This window comes from Barbus barbus (assembly GCF_936440315.1).
Source record: "Barbus barbus genome assembly, chromosome: 48".
NCBI classification, from domain to species: domain Eukaryota; kingdom Metazoa; phylum Chordata; class Actinopteri; order Cypriniformes; family Cyprinidae; genus Barbus; species Barbus barbus.
In genome coordinates, this window is record NC_136726.1 from 7,797,964 (window position 1) to 7,825,518 (window position 27,555).

Genomic DNA, 27,555 nt, shown 5'->3' on the forward strand with positions numbered 1-27,555 from the left:
CTCAGTAACTCTTTATGACTTGTGGATGTAGCTTCAAAATACGTTTTATTCAAATACAGGCCTATCAGAAAAGGTTTTACATATACAATCATGAAAATAGGCCATTTCTGATTCTCCCACAGCATGTGAAAAACAGTCTAAATCATTAACTTCAATTTTAAATTCACCAATACAATAAATTCATCAACTAGAAAACATTCAACATTCCCACGTGAATAGTATTTATAGTAAATACTATAGTGTTTTTGAACCAACATGGTTCAAAAATAATATAGGCTAGTATTTACTATAAATTACTATAGTATTTTTTCATGTGGGTTAATACACATAAATATGTTCCTTATTCTGGTTCACATCTGCTCTGCTGGTGAGTCGATGATAAACTCATTCCTTCTCTAATGTTTTCATATTGCATTATTGATTTCATTTGCATATCAGTAATTTTAATCGTTATTAGTCCTGAAGCCCCCACCACTACACATTTTGTTTGTCTCTCTCAACTTACACACCTTATTCATCTCATCAGTTCATTTGTAGACACTGTAAGATCTGAACTGAGTTTGTCCGATAACAGAGACACACATAATGTGCAGTTGTGGGGTTTGCAGGACAAATTTGACAAGCACTGACCTATACATTTCTCAATGTGAGGCTTGAGGTGCATCCCTGCGGTACCTGACTTGGCCATGGCTTCTGAGATACCTGTGGTGGCCATCACTTTCTGAGGTCCCTGTGTTAGTCAACACTCCCTGAGGTCCCTGTGACGGCCAATGCTGCTTGAGGTCTCCCCTGTCATGGGCAAAGCTCCCTGAGGTCCCTGTCATGGGCTCAGCGCATGAGGTCCCTTTCATTTCCGGCCTCTAATATGTGAAATTAGTTGTATGTTCGTATTCATAGTATTCAAAGTGAAAAGTACACGGACAACCTACATATTTATACTTTATAGAACATAATTTTCTAATGGTCATGAAGTAAACTTTGTCATGAAGCAGCCTCAACTTTGTAAAATCAGCGTAGTAAGTTGACGTAGTTGTAGTTGTATGTCTGCTGGCAATGTAGTGTGTTCCTGAGTCCATGTCACAGTTACCTGTCCTTGAGCCAGTGCTAGAAAACACCGTACAAGAGCCCCCTCAGCGCCACAGTCCAGACATCCCTCAGCGCTGCGGCCGCAGTAAAGGCACCCCTCAGCGCTTCGGCGTCAGTCCAGGACCCCTCAGCACCGCAGCCACAGGTGCCCCTCAGTGCACAGGTAAGGCTTGTAGACTAAAGGAATAAGTTGTAGACTAAAGGTAAGAGTGGTAGAGTACAAGTAAGTCCTGTCAAATACAGGTAAGGGTTGTAAAGTACAGGTGAGAGTTGTAGACTAGAGGTAAGAGTTGTGGACTAAAGTTAAGTCCTGTAGAATACAAGTTAGGGTTGTAAAGTACAGGTAAGGGTTGTAGACTAAAGGCAGGAGTTGTAGAGTACAAGTTGGCCTCAATAGCCATTTTAGAATTGGGCGGTTATTTTGTTAATTATCATCTAGCCATAAATATTATAAATCAAACAGGCAGTATTTTTATATGTGCCGGCCAGAGGAGGATGGGTCCCCCCTACTGAGTCTTGGTTCCTCCCAAGGTTTCTTCCAGCATTTAATTTTGTAGGGAGTTTTGCCTTGCCACTGTCGCCTTTGGCTTGCTCACTGGGGGTTTAAGGTACTGTAATACTGCCTTGGGTTTCTCTCACTATTTGCTTCTTTGAGGTGCCTCTGTTAAAAGGCCTGTTTATAACCACCAATACTTATTGCAATACAGTAACATGCCAAAAAAAAAACATATTTAACATGTGTTGTGAAAGCAGTCTAATTTGAATGTACTGAGATAAAAGGCTGAAGTAATGGCAAGAAAATGCATCCTTATAAGAAGTTTTTTTAATCTTTATATGAAGTTAGTTTAGCATAACTAACGTAATGTTGACAAATAACGTTATAGCACGACTAGTGTCTGATTCACAAGCAAATGACTCTTATGATCTGGTTATTTTAATGACAACAATGAGCAACTGATGATACACAAGGCAACATATTTTGGGCAATATTTGGGCACTTTCCCATTGAGAATCCAAATTTCTATCTGGATACTTTAGATCGGCCGTGGGCCCTGTGTCTCACCTGGTTGCCCGTTGACAGCAACATTGCCCAAAGTTGCCCCATGTATCATCAGCCTAAGAGCCTCATCGTCTCAGTACAGCTCCAGCTCTGGTCTACAGCCGTGATCCCGATCCACCGCAGCACCATATTCAGTATCATATTACAGCAATAAACAAACAATTGAAAATAAACAATGCAAACATATTTTTGAATAAAGTGTGATTCTTCCACAAGTCTCCACTGTTATTTCCATCGTTTAAGGTTTCATAAGATGAAACCTCAGATTGATTGGTTTCCTCAGATTGTATTTTGTTAACATGAGACAAATTCACACTGTAACAACGACACAGTTTCACACTGTATTACTAACTTGAGTTTATTCTGATTGAATTTTCATGGTTTTCCAGTTGGCATCAGATATCAGTAACTAAAAAATTATAAAAATAAAAAAAAATCACATTTATATTATTTTACTTTTTGTTTTGACTTTAATCTAAAATTGAAACAATGAGGTCAATGTAATTGCAGTCTCCTAGTTATGTTGGGCATATCTTACATTCACTCTTTGGTCTGCTGTTTTAAAATCCAAATTATATTCTCTTGTGTTCATATAAGTGTGTAACACCCTTCCATACAGTGATCATAACGTATGGGTAAAACTCACAAGACCTTCTCAGGGATTTGACATGGACGGTTATTTAATATATTTTCCTAAAGCAGTCAGCAGTAGCGTTAAAACAGACAGGTGCTGTAGACGGTGACTTTGTGACTGATCTCCTGAAGCAGTTCTTTCACAGCCTTCTCCAGATCCACCAGCTCATTGGCCTTGTCCTCCAGCAGCTTCTGATTTGTATCATAGTTCTTCTCAAGATCTGAAAAACACAAATTTAGTGAAATTGTAAGTGAAAACATTAAAAATTCAATTGGAACCAGTTGTGTGATAGTTCTTTCCTAATGCTGATGCAGTAATATTTGCTTCACAGGAATTAGAGATGCAGTATTGACGTACTTTTCAGAAGCTGGAGTTTGTCGCTGGCTTGTAGCAGCAGATTTTTGGCTTCCTGTTGGAGTTTCTCTGCTCTTTTCTTGGCCTCTGCAACTCCTTCAGCCTTCTGTGTGATCAGTTCCTCAACACTACTGTACTTGTCCTTCAGCTCGGAATCCAGATCCTGCATAAACAGTCCACAGCACAGGAGGTTACAAACAAAAAAAACTTAATAGCAAAGATGACGTATCATGTCCAGGTAATTCATGCACCTTTTTGAGCTGCTCAGCCAGTGCGTTGACGCTATCAGCGTCTTTCTGTGTGCTGTTGGCACTGGTGGAGGTGTTGAGAGCCTTTTCTTTGAGCAGAGCTACATCGCTTTCCAACTTCAGGAGCCTTCGGGTGGCATTACTTAGTTTTAGCTCCGAGTCCGACGTCTCAGACTCCACCTTTTTTACAAAAGAGTCACATAAAGTGGCTGCAAATATCAATTCCAAATTGCACCATTTTGATAATGACTAAAACAAGCTTAAAAGTGTTCCCTTGGAACAAAAGGTTGGTAATGTAGATTTACCGAGACCAGCAAGTCTTGCGTTCCCTTGATGTCAGCCCTGGCCTGTTTCAGTGCCTCCGTTACTGAACTCTGGGCGCGCTCAGCCTGCTGCAAGGCCTCCTTCACCATCTCAGCTGTGTCTTTCACATCTGTCGCCTCCTTCCTGTGAAAACCAGAGGATATATAAACATGTTGTTCAATGAACTGGCCAGTAGGTGGCAATGCTACCACATTCCACAGATATGGTACACTTTAGCTAGAGTGGTTCTCAACCAGGGGCCCACTAGAGGGCCCCAGATGACTTAAGAGAATGAAAATCACAACATTACACCGCCCTGCATCAAAATTAAATCCAATGCTTGTTTCTTGCTAATTTTGGGGTGCTCATTCCAAAAATAGTTTTGCTTTACGTCACATTTTCCTACAAATTGTTTTGCTTTTGGCAACTCTTTGTAAGACGAAGAAGTCTTGTATTATGCCTTAATCACCAGAAAAATTGCTATAAAGACATGATTCATATCTTCCTCTGAGTCAGGTTACTTTTTGTTCAATTCTCAGTCAATTTTTCACATGTATGAATGATTCAGAAGACTATTTCATGCCTAATCCTGATTTTTAACATTTTGACATTTAACTGACTTTGACATTAATTTGACTTATTTTATAAATACATGACGGCTGATACATCCGTCTAATTTGAGGAAAAAAAGTTTTTATTGGTATTTTTTTTAACTTTGTTTCATCAAATCAGGTAATATTGGGCCTTTTTTTGCTAATCAGCAAAATTGTATTACTGATATATTATAATAATGTCAAATATAAATTAAATTCTAAAATAAATAATGAATAAATAAATAAAATCATAATATAATCTGAAATTATTTTTCTTATTTCCTGTTCAATAACTACAGTTTTTTTTAGTTTTTTTTACTATTATGGTTAATTAGCGTGTGAATACTCCTAGTTTTTGTTAATGGAAAAGTTTGAAAACTTGCACTTTTGTTATAATTACAGTAGAAATACTGAAAATATCTTACATATAATATGGAGGAGGGGAGGCTTGAATATTATGTTGGACAACGGTGGGACTTTGAGTCAAAAAAGTTTAGAATCACTTCTTTAGTGTCTGATGACATTTTTGAAGCATTAGAGGCACAGATCCCATGTTTTTGCATGAACTATCAAATAGACTATTGCAGAAAATTAAAAGAATAATTAATCTAGCATGCAAAATACCAATTTTGATGTTTATTTGATGGAAATAATAATCACATTTGGTAATGAGGTTGCAAAAATCGTGGCAAGTGCCTACTATGTCAAACTGTTCTCTAGGATTGATGTAAATGGCTGAGTAGATCTCAGACCTGGTCTTGTAGGCTTGTTCCAGCAGGCTTTCTGCTCTCAGTATGTCAGCGGCACTCTGGTTGAGGATGTCCTCCACTTCTGTCAAGCTGCCCACGCGCTCCCTGATCTCTGCGGTCAGGTTCTGCAGCTGGGCTGGAGTGGTGGGCATCTGCATCTTCAGAACTTCATTGGCCACAGCCTCAATGCTTTCCAGGTCCGCTCCATCTTCTGTAGAACCAGAGTTAAAATTCAAGGACTTGATCATCCAAGCAACCTACCTCAAGGAAACCTGTGTGCGTTTCTTACGAGTGAGGAAGTCTCGGATCTGTTTGATGAGTTGGCGTAGCTCCTCGTTGCTTCCATCCACACGCTTTTTGGTCTCATTGGTTTTTGCCAGCACTTCTTGAGCATTAAGCTTTGCTTCATCTGCTTTTACCTTTGCCTCTGACACCTGAACATACAAATTAAAGAAAATAAATCCTTTAAACCCTACAATGTCTACACAAAAGCATTCAGCAGTTATCAAGTGCTTTACAGTGAGAAGATCCAATCAGAAGCATATCTCTACAAAAATGCATTGCAAAATCTTTTATCATATCAACAGCAGATACAGTATCAGCTGAGAAACCTCACCATTTTGGAGAGCTTGTCCACTTCCTCCATAGCGCTGATAATCTCCAGGTCAAAGTCCTTGGCTTTCTGCCAGGCATTGTGGGCCAGCGTGGTGAGGCCATCACATCCCTCTCCTCCACACTTCCTGTTTCCTTCCCCATCCACACAGCTCAGGCCTCCGCAGGGAGAGTCGGCACAGTTCTCTGAGCCGGCTGGACTGCCACATGTCTATCCGGAGAGAGATCACAAAGTTAAAACTAGGCTTTTACATTTACTTATGCAAAACTCACTAGCTGGGTTTCCATCCAAAGTTGCTAATTTAACTTGTGTGCAAAATTTGGACCATTTCCATCCAATGAGTCAAAGAGAACAAAATCGTAACTTTCTGATAAACTGGCACTAAATATCGCTTAGAAAACTAGGAGAAGCCACTGAATATAATAATTTTCATATATAATCAATTACTTGCGCCTCAGAGCGAGCAAACGTAACCCAATAAATACGGTCATTGCTTTCAGAGGTAGATCCCTGCTGTTAGGGAATGCAGTCATGTAAGACAGCAATTATACAGAAATACTTTGATGACAGACTTTGCTCAGGCATTAAAGAATGACCATAACAACATTTTAGATGCTATGGAATGAGATCGGTCCGCTGGTTAGTCCGTTTTTGCCATCCCATAGCACAAAGTCACGTGAATTTTTTTGATGCGCTTGGAGGAATTCATTCACAAAATGCATTTCCATCTCCCATTATTCACATTAACCTTGTTTCACACAAGTCAAAAACCACCTAAAGCGAGCGTAAAAACTTTTTTGCGAATTAAGGCAGTTTTATTAGAAATTTGCCGTTTCCTTTACTAGTTACTTCAAAATGCGCATTAAAATAGGGTGATGGAAACAGCTACTGCCATGATGCTGGAGAGCTGTGTGTGATTGCAAAGGCTTTGCTATGCATTTGTTAGGTATTCTGGGTGGTTTGAAGGGCATTGCTGTGCAGTTAGCATACATATGTGTCACGAATCTGGTCCATGCTCTCCCGGTCAACCACCACTAGAGGTCACCCGTTCACCACATTGACTTTTTCACTCACAACACACTGGACTCCATTTCCCACAATTCAATGCACTAACGACACGCACAGCTGTTCACCATTATCTCGCCCACACCTGATTTCACAATCACTCACCCACTATTTAAGTCTGGGACTTGCTATTGCTCACGGCCGAGTATTGTTAGCCTAGTCTGCATACCAAGCGTTTTCCTGTTTTCTAGTCAGTTTTCCTGTGTTTTGATTCCTGCCCGAGTTCTTGGATTATTCTCTCTGCCTTGCCCTGTTTCGATATTGTACGCCGATCGTCGACCACACCTGTTTACTGACCACTCTTCTGTCTTGCCCTCAACATACCTGTTTGCTGGTTATTCGACCCTGCCTGTCTTGACCATGTTTCATAATAAAGCTTTGCAAATGGATCCGCACGTCTCACGTCTCGTCAGCCCCGTGACACATATGTATAGATAAATGCCACATTCGACCACTAGAAACGTCAATGCGTCTGCCATCTTGGGAAAAAAAATATATATATGTGATTACCTGCATGTCATGGGACCATTAACCAATGTCAGAAAACTGTGAACATGCAAATGTGCTACTTAATTACTAAAATATGTATTTTAAAATCTCGGGTACTGCAAGTTAATATATTAGGCGAAATAGGTTCAGATGACAGAAAAGAGTATTTTAAAATGTAATATAATCGAATTACTAGTACTTAATTTTTTTAATCTTATTACGTAATCCAGATTACATGTAATCAGTTACTACCCAGCTCTGCATGCGGATAACTATGGTTGCAGACGTACAGTCAACATGCTCTCGAGTGTTCAATATGGTGAATAGCTTATGTATAGCGGCCAACAGAAACAGCCGCTAATGAGGCATCTACCTTTACATATCTATGGTTACTAGGGCTGCCCCCTAATAGTCGACTAATCGTTAGTCGACCAGAAGAGGCTTGGTCGACCTAAATTTTATTAGTCGTAAAATAAAAATAAATAGCTAAACAGGCGAAGTCACGCAGTCTGTGACTAACAGATCGTTAATGTCTAGTCTATGGTAATGCGGTACATCGGGCAGGACATCCAAACGCTATCCTCTCACTCAACGACCTCAAATATGGCTTTTCATCTGAAATATATAAGTATTACATTACATGGCTGCTCAATCTAATGTTAACCTAGAGAAATGTGTCTGTGGAGCTGAACAGTAGCTCACTGCAGGACAGATGGAGGCGCCGGTGCATCAATTGCTTTTAAAATACTCTGACATTTTTGGTCATACAGATAAGAGTAATACATCTTTCAAATCTGTAAAGACTCTACGTTTATTTGTGTGCACTCACAATAACAACAAAACGGAAACCAATACAAATGGAAGACAAATATTCCGTATGAAATGTATGTAATCCGTATGAAACATACAGGCATGTCCACTGCGGAGGTGACGAGTCAGTGTCGCCGACTTCATCTCTTAAGCCGAAAACAAAGAAAGCACTAGTTTATCAAATTATTAAAATGTTAATGCAGTCTCCTTACTGTTTTTCCCCGACGCATTCATAATCATTACTTCTGCGGTGCGCTGTGGTGAGCTTTATGCATGTACTTGAGCGCTTATTGGGCTATGTAGGCATTTAAAGGGACATTATAATGATTTAAATGGTTTACTGATAAATGTGTGATTAGTCGACTAATGTATAAAATGAACAACTACTAGTCGACCACAAAAACCCTTAGTCAAGGGCAGCCCTAATGGTCACTAGGGTGTTTTAGGCATAGATATGTACAAGTAGATTCCACATTCATCTGCCATCTTTGAACTTTTGGAAAAATTTGAAAATGTTCGGACACTTTTCGGAAATTTTGTAATCCAATTTTGGAAACCAGTTACATGTGTATTCATATATGTGTATAACTACAGTTGCAGACGCACAATCAACTTGCTCTCGAGTGTTCACAGACCGCCCTTTACCATTCCAATATGGCCGACGGCTAACATATAGCGGCCCACAGAAACAGCCACTAATGAGGCATCTATGTATTTATATTTATGGTTCTAGGTAGCTGCAAACTCACTGCTATGCAGTTATTTGTGTTCTGGGAGTCTGATTACTGGCCCACCCCAAGACTCTATGGCACTCTGGTTTCTTGATATTACTAAGGTTTTCACTTGTTTTATCATCTGTCAAGCAAAAACATAATCAATCAGCAACAGTACACCTGTCTTCAACGAGCCGCACAATTTGAGACATGTAATAGAAAGTTTAGAATATTATGTGACAAGAAACATAAACCTAAGGATCTCCAATGATTTTTTACAACAATATAACATGAAAGTGACATTGATTTGTTTCTGAAAACTAAACTTTGCTAATTAAAACTACTGTATGTCAATGATTACATAAGCTCTTGACCATGTTATCTGTTGACTGCTTTACCTTCTCGCTAAGCTCAGACAGGTCCAGAGTCTCCAGCTGTCCAGCGATGTTGTCCAGTTTCTTTGCAAACTCATCCTGCCTTTGAATGAACTCTTCTTTGGTCTGGTTCATCAAGTCTTCTGTTTCTGTTCGCAGGGTGGCAGACTGATTGACCAGGTTGTCTGGGTCAATGGTGGAGGCATTCGCACGGATCTCCGCCATCTGGGACTGCTCATAGTATCGATTCACGCTGGCTCTGGCCCCTGTGGACCGAAAAACATTTTGCATTGATGTATTGCCTGGGTCTGTTGAAGAAAAGGGCTTTACAAGATCTTGAGTGATGTTACTCACCTCGAATGTCTGAATTCTTCATAAACTCCACCTGCTCCTGAAGGTCCTTCACCGTCTGTTCCAGTTTCTGAGCTTCTTCTTTGAGGGACTTCAGTTTGGTGTCTGTGCTGTTGTTGTCGGATGAGATCTCAGACAAGGTCTCCTCTGTCAGGTTAAGGTTGGTGTTCATTTCAGCCATCAAGGCACTTCAGAGAGAAGATATATTCAAACAGATTATTCTCATGAGACCTGATGAGAAGGATCTACACTTGCTTCCACATGCTGAGAAAGGCTTTAACTTACGTAGCTTGTTCAAGAAGTCCCTGGATCTCTGTTAGAGGCTGAGTGGCTGGATTCTGGGCCAGGATGTTGCGGATCGAGTTGGCACTGCTTTCGACGTTATTGATGGTGGCCTGGTAGGGTCCCGTAATGCCGGTGGCTTTAATGGTATTAACCTTCTGGACCAGTCTGTGGGTCTGGTTGGTGAGGTCGCCCACAATTACATCCCATTCGGCGAAACACTGGTGGCAGCGCTCGCAGTGTGGGAACTCGCCCGTGTAGCCTCGAGCGCACGTGTCACAATGAGGCCCGGAAACTCCTTCCACGCAAACGCAGTGACCTGTGACCTTGTTGCACTGCTGCTCCGCGATGCCTCTTGGGTCACAATCACATGCTGAAAATATACAGGAACACAGAGGTTTAAGTACAGAGAACTCAATTTTAATGCAGACTTATCATTAATTAAAACTATAAAAAATATTTCTGTTGACTGAAATGAAGCTGAAATAAAATATACATATTAGATATTTTAAAAGAGCCTTAAACTTGGCAACTAACTGAAATAAGTTTCACCTGAAGCACTAAAATTACAGACTGGAAATAAATGAAAAATAAAATTGCATTGACGCTAAAACGTAAAAATACATTAAACCTAAATGGTAATATTAAAAAAAGAAGAAAAAAAACAAAACAAAAGCACATAACCAAATTACTAAAATTAAACTGAATTAAATTAAAATTAACTGACAAAAAATAAAAGAAAAGCTAATTCAAATAATTTTTTAAAATCTATAATAATATAGAAATAATACTAAAATAACGCTGGTTTAAAGTTAAGCATGTTGGTAAGTTAACAAACGTCTACTACTCTAAGCATAAAATACACAAAAATATTGGGTAAAATAGTAATTTTTTCAATTAATCATTTATCATTAACGATGAATTTATAAATTTATAGAATTTTGCATTTATAATACAAGTAAAAACAAAATTAAACATTGAAATGACAACATTTTTAACTAAGAATTCAATAATTATGTGGTGTGTTTTGCATAAAAGCACTGGCAAATGGTGATTCAGTAATTATATTTCCTATAATTAGTTCGGTAGACTGCTTGGCCACATTTCTACAGAAAGAGACCGATTTTAGAAAAAAAAATTTGAAAGGCTAAAAGAAATGAACTAAGATGTTTAAGACAGCAGTTCATTGACTGTGGCATTTTCTGTCAACAAGTGCAAACTTTGAGTTACTGTGACCTTATTAGGCTGGAGTTGAAAGAGTTAGCAATGGAGTCGGGGGGAGGTGGTGGGAGTGGAACGATGAAGGAAAAGATTGTTTGCACACTTTAGTGCTGCACTGCACTGCGAGTGTTTGGTGAATAAAAGCCAATAACTGCCCCACAATGAACACCACGTTAGGAATGACTTAACATGAGGCCCTTAAAACAAACATACTCATCCACAGAAAATTCTAGTTGTAATGACCTTGTTAACGTTCATCAAGACCATGATTCATCATGATCATGGCAAATCATGGCACAAATCATTCTGATGGTGCATTCAGGCCCTACTGAAAAGTTAGAATTTATGAGTTGGAAATTACGACTTCAGGTGCATTTAAATGAACTATTTTTGAAAACATATTATTGAAACAAATTTTGCACTCGCAAGGTTTCCCATTCATAATTCTGATGTGGTGGTATTCATTCAATTCATAAATACAAAATCAGACAAAACTCACATCATGGAGTCTTCTCCATGAAGGATGCTTAAAAATTTGGCCAAAACAAATTATCTTAAGGCATCTTTACACAGCTTGCATGTTAAGGCTGCTCTGTGCCTGCTTAAAATTCTCTGTAAAGACATAATGCTGTATAAAAGCCAGATTTTATGCCTGCTCTGACCCACCTCATCCCCTCGTATCAAAGTATACAGTTGAAATTGCAGTGTAAATGCATTCATGCTACCTTTGAGCAGCATTATGCAGTCTGTGTAAAGACACATAAATGCCAGATTAGAAGCGCTTCTGTGTCAACATTATAGTGTAAATTTGGCGGGTAAATAGGTAACCAGAGACCAGCAGTTTTGTGACCCCTGAGGAGAATTCAGGGCAATACGTGTGACACATACAATACGTGTCTGGGACGGTTTGTTTACTTAAAACACATTCCAGTGTGATGTGATTAAACACACATTCCACTGGAAAAGACTCCTTCACCTAAGGCCGCTAATGCATACAAGGTACTAGAAATAGGGAATTATCTCTGAGGTTAATCCCTGCTATTATCCAGGGGGCCTCAGGCGGCACCGGGGGTGTTTCTTGTTGGGACAATGAAGTGAATGTGACCCCTCGAGACAGTCACAGGCGTAGGAGCTTTTGTGTTGGTGATGGGAAGTATTTAGTAGCAACTGACAAAAATTCTAGCATAGGCTTTTACTGCCCTAGGAACACATCTGCATTTTATTGTTTAAAAGCAGGCTTGAGAATTACATGAACCTTTTGAAAAGCAGGCCTAAATTAAACAAGATCGAATGCAATGCGGTGCATTTGTGCACTCAGCAATCGTTTACATAGACGTATATGGCTAAGGCATGGGGATGTAAAACATATCACATGCCAACTGAGAAGGAGAACCACTGTCTCCCAGACTAAACCACTCGAGAGGTACTTCTGCAATAAAGTCCATTTTACTGCTGTTAAACATTCATGACGGTGTTAACAAGCTCTTGGAAATTATGCCTTTAAAAAAGCACCAACTTCTGGGTTGGTGATATATTTGCTAGATCTGTGTAAACAGTAACCAGCCATGAGGGCAGCTGCCGCAGCATCCAATTTCTATCAATACATTTAGTCTCAAACCAACTAAAGATCTGCAGTAACTTCGAATCCAACTGTCAGTAGGTTTTCATTTACAAATATGTTTTACATGGTTGTCTGATACAGGAATATATGCAGGGGTGCATGTAAGTGGTGCACAGGTGTGCATGCGTGACCAAAATAAAAAATGCTCAGGTTAATTAAGTTCAAACTGCTGATTTGTGCACCGACATGTTTGACGGCTGTTAATGCACAAGCACTGTTTTTGATTGACTAACTGTAATACTGTATAAGATTTCCATTCAAACAGAAAGCGTAACTCTAAGCTACGCGCTGCCGGTTTTGGCGCAAAACATGAAACTGTAATATTTCGTTTACTGACGCACTTCAGTCGGCAGCGCTAAAACCTGCAGTGCATATACTTACTTGCCGGCAACCCACCAAAATAAAAGCTTTCTGGTTTAAGGTTTGAAAATATTGAAAATTCATTGAAAAAAATAAAGAAAAGAGTCAAAAATAAAAATAAAATGTAAATATTAGCATTGTATTTTTAAATGTACTATAAAATAATATTTTTTCTCATTTTTAAAATAATATAATGTTATCACATTTTATTTATTATGTTGTTTATTTTGCTTTATTTTTTAATAACCTAATTAAATAAAGCACAGTTACATTATTTTTCACTATTATTAATTATTTAATTTTTTTAGTTATATTTAACGGGTCACACTATGTGCAGTGTCAGCACCAAACCAAAACTCTAGGTGCTCTCATGAGAACTAGACCGAAAAACTTATGTGCACTCCTGAATATATGTATCCTTCCCATCTGTTTTTCATCACCATGCAGATAAGGTTATTGTAAAAATTCATGGGAGGAAACGTCACCTCTTGAAATCAACTATGTCTGGCTATCATTCCTTTCACAAGGGCTTTTAGAATTTAAGGATTTTATTTTACTGTTTGGCTAATAGAGCATTAACTTTTAATGAACTTTTAGGCTTAAAAAAATTATATTCAAGATATAAATAATATAAATTCAAGATTGAAGAGACTGAAATGTTACTCACTGGAATTCTCTGTTAAGTGACAGAAATGCTGATGGTGGGTCATATTTTACATGCATCACTCTTGACAATGAGCTGTTAATTGGGATGAGATTGTAGCGAATGTCTAACAAAACAATGCGTCACAATGATCTTGAAGGAGATCAGTATATAGTCGAAGCTCAATACCATCAGAATCTGCATTTTACTTGTATTCAGGACCTCAAAAGCACCAGAAAATTCTTCATCAAGTTCAAATAGATTTCCAAAGATATGGTCTGCACAGCCGCAAATACAGTCAGAGAGAGGACAAAGCCTCTTTTCTGAGGAGAAGCACTGCAGCAGACACTAATAGCCCCATAAGGGGAAGCCCACGAATACAAAGGTGCATTGTGGGAGTAGAGAGGGTATTGCGGGGCTTCGACAGATCCCCCCATGAGCTCGTCATGGTCGTGCACATCTGGGGCGAATCAGAGAGTGGGCCGAGGACTTCTCCATTCTGCTAGACATTCCTTCAAAACTGGGTTGTCTACAGATTTTATGGTTTGGGTTACTGGCAGAACAAATCTGCTGTGTCAGCAAAATGAGCTTAGTTGCGTTATATAAGTTTATTCAATGTTCAGCAGTGATCATTTAAATTCAAGATTTACTTTTTAAAATAAAATTTAAATAATTATATTTCCCTGGTCTTATTGTGCATGTTTTATTGGTGTGAATTTTTCAGAATACAAAATAATAGTTTTCGGACTACTGTCATAACCAAGACTACATAGGTAGTTATATAATAATACTATAATATAAAAATCATTTTATATATATATACACATACATACATATACAGTATATATGTTTGGGGTCTGAATTAGGTATTTTTCATGTTTTTTTCAAAAGAAGTCTCTCTGTTCACCAAGGCTGCATTTATTTGATCAAAAATACAGTAAAAACTGTAATATTGTGAAATATGATTACAATTTAAAATAACTGAAATAGAATAGAAATAGAATCTTTTATAACGTAAAAATGTCTTTACTTTTGATCAGTTTTAAGCATCCTTGCAGAATAAAAGTAGTAATTTCTTAAAAAAAAAAATCTTACTGACCCCAAACTTCTGAAATGGTAGTCTGTGTATAATATAATATAAATTAAATATAATATAATTAATATTAAAACAAATATCACAGCCAACTTGTTAAAATAAAATTAACAAAATAATGCACTGTAATAAATTATTTCCTAAAGGATATTCTGGTTCCCTTAGAAATACATCACATTATTAAAGTTAAATGCATTGCAAATTATTATCATAATTGATTGGGTCATTTATTGCACTGATATTTTTCAGTTTTTCTGAACTCACCGTGGCATTTGACCTCAGGGTTTCCCCAGAACAGCTCTCTACACTCTCGGCAGGTTCTGCCACCAAACCCAGGTTTACAAGAGCACTGGCCCATAATCTACAGCACAGAGAAGAAAAAAAAAAACAGATTAATCCATGTGCACTTTATTACGATCCCAAACATGACATATTTGTGTGAAGGCGGTCTGACCTCATTGCAGGATGAGCTGAAGGAATGGTTGAGGTCGCAGTCGCAGGCCTCGCAGCCTTTCCCGCTGGCCATATTCCAGGTGTCCGGTGCGCACTGATCGCAGTGCAGGCCCACCACGTTAGGAAGACACTGACACTGACCGCTGTTCAAGTCACAGTTGCAGTTACCCGGAGAGGGGCACGTCTCCTCAACAGTGCCCATATGATTACACACACACTCTGAGAAAGACCAGGACACAACATTAGAAACTCAGCGGCCAGGAGTCAAATGATGATTAAAATGATTTTTTTTTTTTTTTTTTTTTTTTTTTTTTCTATACTAGTAAAACATATAACTATATCTAGACTTCAAAAGTACTAATCTTTTTAATTGTCCATACTATGTTTTAAATAGATTTATAAATCAGACATTGTATTGACAATAATACTTGTTCTAACTACACTACGTGTCAAAATTTTTTGAATATGTTTTAATGTTTTTTTAGACTTCTGCTCTCCAAGCCTGCATTTATTTGATCCAAAATACAGCAAAAGTAAAATATTTTTACTATTTAAAATAACTGTTTTCCATTAGAATATATTTAAATAAATAAATGTAAAAAGAAATATAAAATGTAATTCATTCCTGTGATTTCCAAGCTGAATTTTTTAGCATCACACGATCCTTCAGAAATCATTCTAATATTCTAATTTGCTGCTCAAAAACATTTATTAATATTATTATGCTGAAAACAGCTGAGAAGATTTTTTCTTTGATGAATAGAAAGTTCAGAAGAACAGCATTTATCTGAAATAAAAATCTTTTGTAACATTATAAATGTCTTTATCATCACTTTTGATCAATTTAAAGCATCCTTGCTAAATAAAAGTATTAATTCCTATCATTTTTGTCTCCAAAAATAAATTATACTGACTCCATGCTTTTGAATGGTATTTATTACAGATAAATGCTGATCTTTGGATCTTTCTATTCATCAAAGAATCCTGAAAAAAAAACTATTTTACTGTTTTAAATATTGATAATAACAATAATAATAATAATAAATGTTTCTTGAGCATCACATCAGTATATTAGAATGATTTCTGAAGGGTCATGTGACACTGAAGACTGGAGTAATGATGCTGAAAATTCAGCTTTGATCACAGAAATAAATTACATTTTAAAATATATTCACACAGAAAGCAGTTATTTTAAATAGTAAAAATATTTCACAATATTACTGCTTTTGCTGTATTTTGGATTAAATAAATGCAGGTTTGGAGAACAGAAGAGAATTCTTTAAAAAACATAAAAATTCTTACTGTTCAAAACCTTTTGACTGGTAGCATACTTTGCACTACAATTTTATGAGCCAAAAATATATAATACAAATTTTGGATCATATTTTTGTAAACGCAGTATTGAAACACTGAAACATTTCTTCAAGAACTTACTTCTGCAGCTCTGGGTCAGTGCATCGCCGTAATAACCGAGCTTGCAGCGGGTGCAGCCCTCGCCCTCGGTGTGGTACAGGCATTTGAGACAAGCTCCCCTTCGGGCGTCACAGGACCCCGGGTCCATCATGTCAATGTTGTTGTTGCACTGACAGGGCCGGCATTCTCCACCCACCTCGTGTGGGTTTCCGTAATAACCAGGGGCGCATTCTTCACACCTGGCACCTATGGGTGACACGAGACAAGACGTGCGTTCAATTACAGCTCTCACTGCTACAAAATTACATATTACACGAAGTCTCTTATACTCACCAAGACTTCATTTATTTGATCAAAAACAGTAATATTGTGAAATATTATTACAATTTAGAACTGTTTTCTATGTTTTGAGCATCATTACATCCAGTCTTAATAATAATATCAGACTGTTTTGAAAAGAGTTTTTTTTTCTGTTTAATATGTGTGTGTCGAAACCGTGATACACTACTATCAAAAAGTTTGGGGTAAGACAATTTTAATGAATTAAAACTTTTCTTAATCAAGAACCATGTGACACTGAAGACTGGAGTAATGATGCAGAAAATTCAGCTTTGCTTCACAGAAATAAATTGCAAATAGAAAACAGTTCTTTAAAATTTTAATAATATTTCACAATAAATGTAATTAATAAAATAAATGTAGCTTTGGTGAGCAGAAGAGACTTCTTTCAAAAACATTAATCATAAAAATTAACTTTTGAATGTTACAGTAAACTATATGACAAGTTCTAGCGTGTGTCATGATACAGAAAATTTACAGTGTTCCTGACAGATGCTCTTATAAATCAAATAAGATGTCTGCTGGTTACCTTTATATCCCTGGTTGCAGACGCAGAACACCTGGTTGGAGTCGAGGCTCTTATAACACGCGCCAGAGAATTGTCTGCCGCTGCCAGGACCGTCCGGACACATGCAGGGGCGGCAGTGGTCTCCAGAGCCCAGGATGGGGTCACCATAGTAGCCATTCAAACACCTGCAGAAGAGATTTTATAAATGAAAGGCTATACTTTCAAGTAAACATCAACCTGTAATGTTGAAGAAAGAACACAGTGTCTAACCTCTCGCAGCTGTGTCCAGTGGTGTGGTCCCTGCAGGACAGACACTGTCCCGTGAGCGGGTCGCACTGCTCAGCGTGGCCATTGCAAGTGCAGGGGCGACAGTTAGGGAATCCCCAGTGTCCCGGCAGACAGCGGTCGCACTGCCGCCCATACGCTCTGGGAATACACTCGCACTGACCGGTGGCCTCGTGGCAGAAGGAGTGGACGGACCCCTCAGGACTGCAATCACATGCTAAACCAACAACAGACCACAATTATGCTTGTGAAAGAAATACATGGTGCAGTCTATGCTATTGACCAGTTGTACTTACGCCTGCAGCCTTGTGGCCCAAAAAGGAAGGTCGCTGGGGCGCATTTGTCGCAGTTCCTGCCAACCACGTTGGGACGACACTGGCACTGGCCACCGCTCGGGTCGCAAACCGTGCTGAGAGACCCCTGCGGGTCACACTGACAGGCTGAGAGAAACAGAGGAGAAAAAAATAAAAACTGCTTATTTAAAGCAGAAAATAACTACATTGTGATATATATTGTTATCGTGAAATAAAATTACTCATATCATGATATAAGGTTTTGGTCAATATCGCCCACCCCTATATCGGCTTAACGCTATTATTATATTAACGTTTACTATTTATTGCACTATTAATCGTCATCTATACTCTGTGGAAATGAATTTGCTATCTCCACGAACAATGCTGTGTGAGTGTCAAGTTTTTTTTGTAAGCGCAAATCAATTCTTCAGGCAAAAGAACATTATTACACAATCATGTTTAAAAAAAAATCGGGATGACAATGAGAGCATTGATGAGATGTATGTAATTTGCTTTGTAACATTCCTGACAATGTATAACTATTCCAGTACACTCTTTAACGGAATAAACAACACCTAAACTGTTAAAAACTAATCAATCTATTTATATAATAAGTTTTATCGGTTATAACAATATCGGTTGATCTCTTCTACATTCATGTATATCATCCATTATAGTAGTTAATGGCTGTAAAAATACCTTTTGGCTAACAAAAGTTTAATATCAGCATTAACAGGTTGGAGCTTGCATACAGTTTAGCATGGGCTCAAACCCAAAAAAGCCTCTCTGGTGGATGTGCACAGCTTATAAATCACACTGAGGTAATTCACCGGAGTTCAACTCGACACCTCAGTGGCTCTGAGTTCAAACCACCAGCGTAAAAATGCTTGCTTAGTGACTTGGCAAGTCATCTCACAAAACCCATGAGACTGAGAGAAATCACTGGTACAGGCCAGAAGAGCCGGGAAATTTGACATCAGTCCTAGTGGATCGCTAAAGCAGTGCTGAGGAGAAACTAAAAAATAAAAAATTTCAACTTACTTTTATTAGTGTTTCTAGTTTTATTAGAATAAGTTTAATATTGTCACCATACTTAAGACTCTTCTTTCAAAAACTATTGTTAATTTTGTGCCTTTAAACTGCTCTGTTAAAATTTTATCATCAGATATAACTTATTATTTAAAAGACTGCCTCCTCACATAGCTTCAATGTTGTTTGGCACTTATTAAAGTGTAGCCTTGAAATATGGCCTACTTTTCCCAGAAGGGAGTTTGACTGTATTTTTTCCATTATGTATCATATGAAGCTTGACAAGTTAGTTTCTTAAAGAATGACTTGAAGATGTCTTTTCAGTAGTAGTGTATGCTGTGTTTGATTTCATCATGTGGAAGTCAACATTTTCACACTGCTATTTATAGTCAGATTTATAGTCAGCAAAGCTTGCGTTCTGATTTATGCCTCTAGCCATGTCTTTTGCTTTTCTTCTTGTCCTGACAGTTGATGAAATTGTAAAGTCTCAGACAGGAAGCATGTAAAGCAGTATAATAATCCCTGAGGCCCTGTTACAAGCTCTGACACGAGGCAGGAAAGCACCTCTGAAGAGAGACAGCAGACGGAGGAAAATGAAAGCTGAATGAACGATGACAGAATGACTGGTACGTCTATCATAAAGGGAAAAGGGGATTGTTATGCGGTTAGAGAATGGAGCCAAAGTCATGCGATGATGACAGGCTGAGAATCTGTATGTGCGTGCACTTTAAACAAAGTGGTAAGATTATAAAGATCAAGTTAGTATATCATTTTTGTGATATTATAACTATAATTAAAAAATAACTAATAATTCTTAAAAGTATAGTGTGGGCATTACACTTGCATTTGCAACTAAAAATGTATGTGCATTTATACCAATAGATTGCTTAAGATCTGCTGTTAGTGCATTTTGACAATGTTTACTTAATGGTGTTTGTACTGTAATATATTGTAGATGGTTGTAAGTATACATATTTTATCTTCCTCACCTTTTAGAATGAGCTAGCTGCATGTAGAAAAGTAAAGAATAAACATTTCAAAATAAGAGTTGGTATACCTTGGGCTTGTTTATAATTAAAAGTCTTGCATGGACCTGACTTACATTTCACTGCTGGTTATACTCTGTATAATTGTGTATGTGACAAATAAAATCTTGAATCTTATTATCATTTTAAGATGTCTTAAATATGCTCAAAACACAACACTGCTGTGCATTCCACAGGTTTGGTTTCAGAGCTGTTTGCAATCAATTAAATACGTCAATAGATTGGTTATGATCTGCTGTTGGTGACTAATGACAATTGCTTTAAGTATTACTTTTTTTATTTTACATCTAAACAAAAGCATTAAAGTAAGAAAAAACAAATAATCAAATGTAAAAATCAGTTTAGTGTGTTCATTACAAATAAATTGATTATTAAAACTACAAAAGCAGTTCAATCAATCAATTACCTCAAGTCTTTTGTTGTTAGATTAACATTAACGAGACAGACGGCCTATATTAAGACATCTAATATAGATCTAACATAATGGAACTCATCTAATGTTTTGCCCCAACAGTTCCCCAAACGTTCACTTCAGACATTACAGATTATGTTGTACGAATGCTTAAATACTGTAACTCTGTTTATCATACAAATTAAAGATGTTTCATTACTATTTGGAGCATTGGGTTTGCTAGACGAGGGCGAAATCCTAAAATTCGACCACTTTTTTTGCCTGTAACTCAAAAGTAGCCCGTTCTGACTCATTTTGCCAACATGGAATGAATGAATATTTTATCTGCAACTTTTTGAATGAGCAGTCAGTAATGGTAAAGTATATGCATTTCAAAATAAGAGTCCTGGTGCATTTCAGGCTTGTTTATAATTAAAAGTCCCACATTATGCATAAAGTTTTTTTTTTGTTTTGTGTTTTTTTCCTGATTGATCTTGCTATTTTGGTTACACAATAAACTGTTTCTGAAATTTAATTCAACATATAATCATGTAGCGTTTCTCTGGGCTTCCCCGTCATAGGAAGGAAAAACTAAGAACAAATTTAACACATATCATCATTATCATCACACATAATATTATTAGTAATATTAAAGTTTTTTTTTATTATTATTAAAAATGGTTAATTTATTATGAAGTTATGGATGTACCTTTAACTCCCTGGTGCAGAAAAGCCGACACACTGAAGATGTAATTCCTGCAGATATCAGTCATGGGGGTTTTCACCACTGCTTGGCTGTTCTCCAAACAGCGGTAGCGCTGGAAGGTTTCCCAGGCGCTGTTGGTCACCATGTCTCCACCCTCTGACCCAGAGCCAGAGAAAATATCCAGGTTTTTGCAGTGGGGCATGAGGACGATCTGAGAGCAAGAATAGCAATCGGTCGTTCAGCATTTGAAGATTCCAGTGCAACTGATATTGTCTATCTGACAGGGTAAAACAGGGAGCCTACCGAGTCGATGAGCGTGTACGGTGACTGCACATCGCTTAGAGCCGAGTAGCGAGACAGACTCAAGCGCACAGTGTAGTTCAAGCCCTCTTCAAAACACACAGGCCTAGACAGCACCACATACCTGATTGCAAAACCAAGATAATTCACTTTTTCAGATTCAACACTCAAAGACATTAACTTAATGAAACCTAGTGAACAGCCGTCTAAAGGTGCAGTCACATTTTTTCGCAGTTCAGCAATTTTTTGCGGTCAAAATCAGTCTTTCAATAGAAATTGGCACATTCTAAGATTTTGCATGAAGATTTCCACACGCAGATTTCGCAACAGGTTCAAGTTGGTCATGCAGATTTGTTTGAAAGTGACTTCTGTTTGAGCTGTGCTTCATCACTACACTATTGACCAAACACAGTGGCTGCACATTTTCACCTAAATTTTGCTGATGCGATCACATCTGACTGAAAACCTAACTAGGCAGCATCCTAACTGAAGTGACACATCAAAACAACTGATTTTGAATGCTCTACATAGGCAGGAACTCTGTGCCATACAAATGGACTCTTTTTTTATACAAAAAAGCCCAAATAGAAGCTTTGAATGCAGTAAATATATCTATAATAAACATCTCTCTGGATTTATTGCAATGCATTCTGGGATTACGTTCTCTGTAAAGGATGCATGAGATGCTGCCTTAGAATTTGGTCAAAATAAGCAAAATGTTGTTCACTACCATCTAGAATTGCCTTCAGTGTTTTAGTATTACTTATATACTATTGTCGCTTTTATTAATATTTTGAATGAGCTTTTTAATGCAAGTTAAATTTGTTATGTGCTTTTGTCATTACTTTTTTGTATTTAAATATTATATAAATATGTGATGAAAAACTTGAAATATAAACTAGAAATGTTGCTTTGGAAACTAATTGAAATAAATATGTTTAAGCTGGAGTACTAAAATTACTAAAACTGAATAGAAAGCTATGAAGGAATATTAAAAAAAGGAATAAAAATGACAAAAGAATAACAAAATTACCAAAACCTAAACTAAAATTGAAATTAAAACTGAATATATAAAAGTAAAAAATAATTAGAAATATTTTTAATAATAATAATAATAAAAATACTATAGTAGGATATAAATAATGACTTGGGTTGGTCAAATCCTGAACCCTATAGACTGTAAAAATTGTGATAAAAAAAAGCATTATTTATATAATATTGTAGTTTTTATAAACGTTTAATTTGAGTTAAATTTTTAGTAATTCAATTATGTACTTTTGTTGTTTTTACTTATTTATTTGCATTTGGGTTTAATTTATTTTTATTTCAGTTTTTATTTTAGTTAAGTTTTCATTTATTTACAATTAGTAATTTTAGAGCTTCAACTTTGTTAGTTTTTGTTAGTTGCCAAAACAACTAATTAGTAGCCTTGGCAACATTTCAAATTTTTGTTTAGTTTTTCATCTAATATTTAAGTTTTATTTTATTTCAGCTTCATTTCAATTGTTTTATTTTATTTTAGTTTTTGCATAAGGACTACATCAACAGCATGACAACTTAAAATACTGCCTAGTTATTATTGGATGAAAGGTAATGTGCATCAGGTGGTCTATCTTTCTTCTCTCATACCTGGATCCGGGATGCAGAGACACCACCTGGTTGTCATCGTCAGGCATTGTGTTTGCACAGCGGCTGTCGGCGGTAATGACGCGAGGCCTGATGACAGTCATCAACACTTCCTCCCACTGCTCTGGCAGCTACACACCATGAAAGAGCAAGCAGATGATGTAATGGTGTATCTGCTTACCCTTTATCTCAAGGCTGATGAAACATGTCTTTACTAAGCTGTTCGAGTCAAATGTCAATGCTAGTATTGTACTGTAGAGGACGTCACCTGAGGTTCATATCGGATGATAATGTCATACTCCATAGAGTAGGGGATGTTGTCGATGCTGAACTCAAGATAGGCACCTTCAGGAACGTTCACAAAACCAATGCCAGTCCAAGTAGGGGATCTGTCCTGAGGCTGGGGTCTCGGGACAACCGTCACACCCTACCGATAGAGAGAGATATATAGAGATACATCATTCAAATACTCAAAGACTTCGACGGATGGCAAAAATGAGGATGCTTACAGGTCCAAACTTGGCGTCCTCAGCTTCATAAGTGTAGTGGTCCAGAGCGATGAAGTAAAAACCAGATTCCACCTGGTCGCAGCGTCTGCCAAACATGTGCTCGCGACACTGACACTGACCCGTTTCAGGAGAGCAACTGGGGAAAGAAATAACGGAAAATAAATTTAGATGGTTCTTCCTAAAGATCTGGAGGAAAATAGCTCTGGAGGACATATTTAATGCTGACACAAACAATCAAGACTCAAAACTTGTGAGAAATGGCACCCATCTGTTTGTTGGACTGCAGTTAAAGCCTGTCTTTGTAACTCATGTAAATACTTCTGTACAAATTTCTTAGGGTGGTGTTATTATCGTTAACTAAATCTTTTGGTAACCGAAATCAAAATAAATATAAACCCTAGCAAAAAATATACTAAAATGCATTTGAAATACATTTATTTTGGGCTAAGTATACTACAAATATATATACATATTTATGTGCGTAATAAAATACACTGCAATTGTACTTTTGGTATACTAAACTGGTATACTTAAATTGGAACAACTAATTTTGTACTTAATGCAGTTCAATTGTGTGGAAGCAGTGCTGAGTTTATTTGATTGTGCTAAAGTGGATCTATTGCAAGTTTACTTTAGGTACAATTTAAGTATCTTGCATTTAAAGACCGATATTATACAGAGATCATGCAATCCTTATTAATAGTGATATCAAACAACATTTTAAACGTAAAATTCAAAAATGTGCATTGTGCAATAAATAAAATACTACGAAATAAAGTTTAAATATCATTTTTAGTGCTGTCAAATGATTAATCGCGATTAATCGCATCCAAAATGAAAGTTTTTGTTTACATTATATATGTATGTGTTCTGTGTATTTTTATTATGTATATATAAATACACACACATACAGTATCTATTTTGAAAATATCTATGTTTATACATTTATATATTATATACATGCATGTGTTTGTATTTATATTTACATAATAAATATACACAGTATACACACAGATATTATGTAAACAAAAACTTTTATTTTGGATGCAATTAATCGCGATTAATCATTTGACAGCACTAATAATTTTATATCAGTAAATCATAAGCAATATGTCAGTAAATATGTTAATGCATTTGAAGTATTATGGCATAGGAATTTTTTGCTAAGGAATATAAGATGAAAAACTTAAATAAAAACAGAAAAAATACAAATGTTGCCTTGGCACCTAATTGAAATAAATAGGTTAAAATTGAAGTGCTAAAATTATTAAAACTAAAACCGAAATAAAAATAAATTAAAGCTATACAAAAATATTAATTATATTAATATATATTATATATTAATTGCAAAAAAAGAAAAAAAAAAGAAAAATTACAAAAGCCACAGTTTCATGCATTTATTTGTTTATCAAATTTAAGACTCTGATCCCAGAAAACACCTAGGTTCTTAATACAGGAAGAAGTAAAAGGAGCAAGGTAGTCCAGATCGATACTTCTGCTCCCTGAATTTTCACTAGGGCCAAAGACCATAACTTCGGTTTTTGATTAATTCAGAAATAAAAAAAATTGAGAGAACCACGTTTTCACTTCATCCGGGCATGCAAAAAGAGATTCTTTCAGCATGTTTATTTCATTTCAGGGGTAGATAAATTTGGGTATCATCTGCATAGCAGTGAAATGATACACCGTGCTTTCTGAAAATAGAGCCCAAAGGAAGTAAATACAACGAAAAAAGAATGGGTGTGAGAATAGAACCCTGTGGCACTCCACAGGAAAGTTTAGCAGACAATTAAGAAAAATCTGACAGAGAAACTTCTATTTCTTAAATATGATTTGAACCAGCTAAGAACAGGTCCCTGGATGCCTACGAAATATTCTAGTTGAGATAAAAGTTTTATATGATCAACTGTATCAAAAGCCGAGGTTAAGTCTAACAGAATTAGGATAACAGAGTCACCAGGGTCAGTCGCCAAAAAAAAGTTCATTAAGGACCCGTAATAAAGCAGACTCTGTGCTATGCAGAGGCTTAAAACCAGACTGGAAGGTTTCAAAAATATAATTTGCACTAAGGAAAGACTGTAGCGGAATAAACAGTTTTCTCCAGTGCTTTTGTAATAAACGGAAGATTTGAGATGGGTCGAAAGTTATTAAAATTACTAGCATCAAAAGAAGGTTTCTTAAGAAGAGGTGTCACAGTAGCTTTGAGGCTATCAGGTATAGTCCCTGAAACTAGACATTTATTCAGAAACGACACCAAAATAGGTCCAACCGAATCTAAAAATTTGTTTTAAAATACGTGGAGGGAGAACATCATGAGAGCAAAAAGAAGGTTTCAAATGGTCGATAGTTTCTTTGAGAGACTGGAGAGAAACTGGATCAAAATCACTCCATATGGCTGAAGAGCAGCAAAAGGTGAAACATTAGCAAGTGGTTACAACTGAGGTATCAGAGTAGTAATCTTATCACAGAAAAACCTTGAGAAACAGGAGGATTTAACACAGAATTTATAACAGAAAATAAGGCTTTAGAGCTATGATGATTATTTGCAATTAAATTAGAAAAATACTTAGATTTAGCGGATTTCCCTGCTTTCTGAAAAGCAGCAAAACAGACTTTAAGCATTTTATATGAAATTTGCAATTAGTCCTTTTTCCATTTTCGTTCAGCTCTTCTACAAGCTTGCCTCAGAGAGCGGATGTTATCATTGAGCCATGGTTCAGTTTAAGGTTTTGACTTCTTAGGTTTAAGAGGAACAGTGGTATTCAAAACCTCTGAGCAGGCAGTATTAAACAGACTAAGATGCTGTTCAGCATCCAAGTCAGGTAAAAATGACTCCAGGGACAGAGACAAGCACACCTTGTTAAATGTGTTTGTGAAGTCATCATAAAAGTGGGAAGAAAAGGAACGAGTCAGTTGTACAATAGGAGTAATGCTTGAACTTAGCTGAGAGAAAGGCAACGTAAATAATAAAGGCATATGATCTGAGAGCAAAGAATCAAAAACCTGAGCATCAGTAAAAAACCGAGAGAGAACCAAGTCCAAAGTATGTCCGTGAGTATGTGCATTTGAATGAGAGATTCAGGAACTTCAGCCAGAACAGAGTAGTTTTACTCACTTGTTGTTGATTGCACCGCCATGATCACAGTCACAAGGTCTGCAGCCATCCATGTCATTACTGAGACCCCAGTGCTGAGGCTATGAGAGAGAGAGAAAGAGACACTAGTCAAAAGACCATTTAAACACCACAGTGTTTATGACAGACCTCACAAGAAGCAAAATGTGAGCAGTTTTGCTTCTTGTGGGCAAATAATCACATTTTGGAATAACTGAATGCAAGAAATCTGGAAAAATAAATAAATAAATATAATTGTTAAAATGTAAAAGAATATATATATATATGCACATTTAATAAAATTGTTGTATGATTTACAATAATTTACAAAAGTGTCACATTACATATAATAAAAGCACAATGTTATGTTTCTAAAATCATTCAAAGTGCTATTGCACTAAGATATATGAATGAACTCATAAAGTAAACAGAACACGCACCAGACACTGGTCACAGTTCCTTCCGGTAACCAGACGTTTACAGTAGCAGTTTCCTGAGTCTGTATCACATGGACTTCCACCTGGAACCGTCCCCAAAGCATTGCATGTGCATCCTGGGTAACAACAAAACAAAAGCAACTTTTATTTGAGATCTTTCAAAACCATTTTCACATGAATTGATGAATGATTTGGGGTCACTTTAGTGTGTAAGGCATGGACTTACGCTGGCATCCCAGAGGGTCGTCGCTGAGTCCGTAATGGCCCTGTTTGCACTGGTCACAGTGCTCACCCTCCACATTAGGCTTACAGCGACACAGACCCGCGATCAGCCCTAGAGACACGTCTGTCAGCGGATCACACACTCCACCATTAAGAGAGCCAACTGGATCACAGTTACAGGCTGGAAAAGACAAATCCGGACAGTGCACTTAAAGACAATG

At 37.0% G+C, this 27,555-nt stretch overlaps 1 protein-coding gene across 1 annotated transcript in view; it reads right to left on the bottom strand.

Annotated features, from left to right (window-relative positions):
* Positions 1-1,896: 1,896 nt before the first annotated feature.
* Positions 1,897-27,555, bottom strand: part of LOC306866343 (laminin subunit beta-1-like) — a 37,919-nt gene continuing 12,260 nt past the window's right edge. The window contains exons 10-33 of the mRNA XM_079411482.1: positions 27,339-27,515; positions 27,116-27,228; positions 26,679-26,758; positions 23,564-23,699; positions 23,323-23,481; positions 23,058-23,185; positions 21,432-21,552; positions 21,132-21,339; positions 17,957-18,100; positions 17,646-17,877; positions 17,397-17,560; positions 16,550-16,774; positions 15,117-15,334; positions 14,927-15,023; positions 9,728-10,097; positions 9,446-9,630; positions 9,116-9,357; positions 5,644-5,850; positions 5,317-5,461; positions 5,031-5,238; positions 3,688-3,829; positions 3,386-3,562; positions 3,138-3,297; positions 1,897-3,000 (exon numbers count right to left, since the gene is read on the bottom strand). Coding sequence (XP_079267608.1) covers positions 2,861-3,000; positions 3,138-3,297; positions 3,386-3,562; positions 3,688-3,829; positions 5,031-5,238; positions 5,317-5,461; positions 5,644-5,850; positions 9,116-9,357; positions 9,446-9,630; positions 9,728-10,097; positions 14,927-15,023; positions 15,117-15,334; positions 16,550-16,774; positions 17,397-17,560; positions 17,646-17,877; positions 17,957-18,100; positions 21,132-21,339; positions 21,432-21,552; positions 23,058-23,185; positions 23,323-23,481; positions 23,564-23,699; positions 26,679-26,758; positions 27,116-27,228; positions 27,339-27,515 — 4,178 coding nt within the window. The 3' untranslated portion in view covers positions 1,897-2,860. The remainder of the gene's footprint in view (positions 3,001-3,137; positions 3,298-3,385; positions 3,563-3,687; positions 3,830-5,030; positions 5,239-5,316; positions 5,462-5,643; positions 5,851-9,115; positions 9,358-9,445; positions 9,631-9,727; positions 10,098-14,926; positions 15,024-15,116; positions 15,335-16,549; positions 16,775-17,396; positions 17,561-17,645; positions 17,878-17,956; positions 18,101-21,131; positions 21,340-21,431; positions 21,553-23,057; positions 23,186-23,322; positions 23,482-23,563; positions 23,700-26,678; positions 26,759-27,115; positions 27,229-27,338; positions 27,516-27,555) is intronic.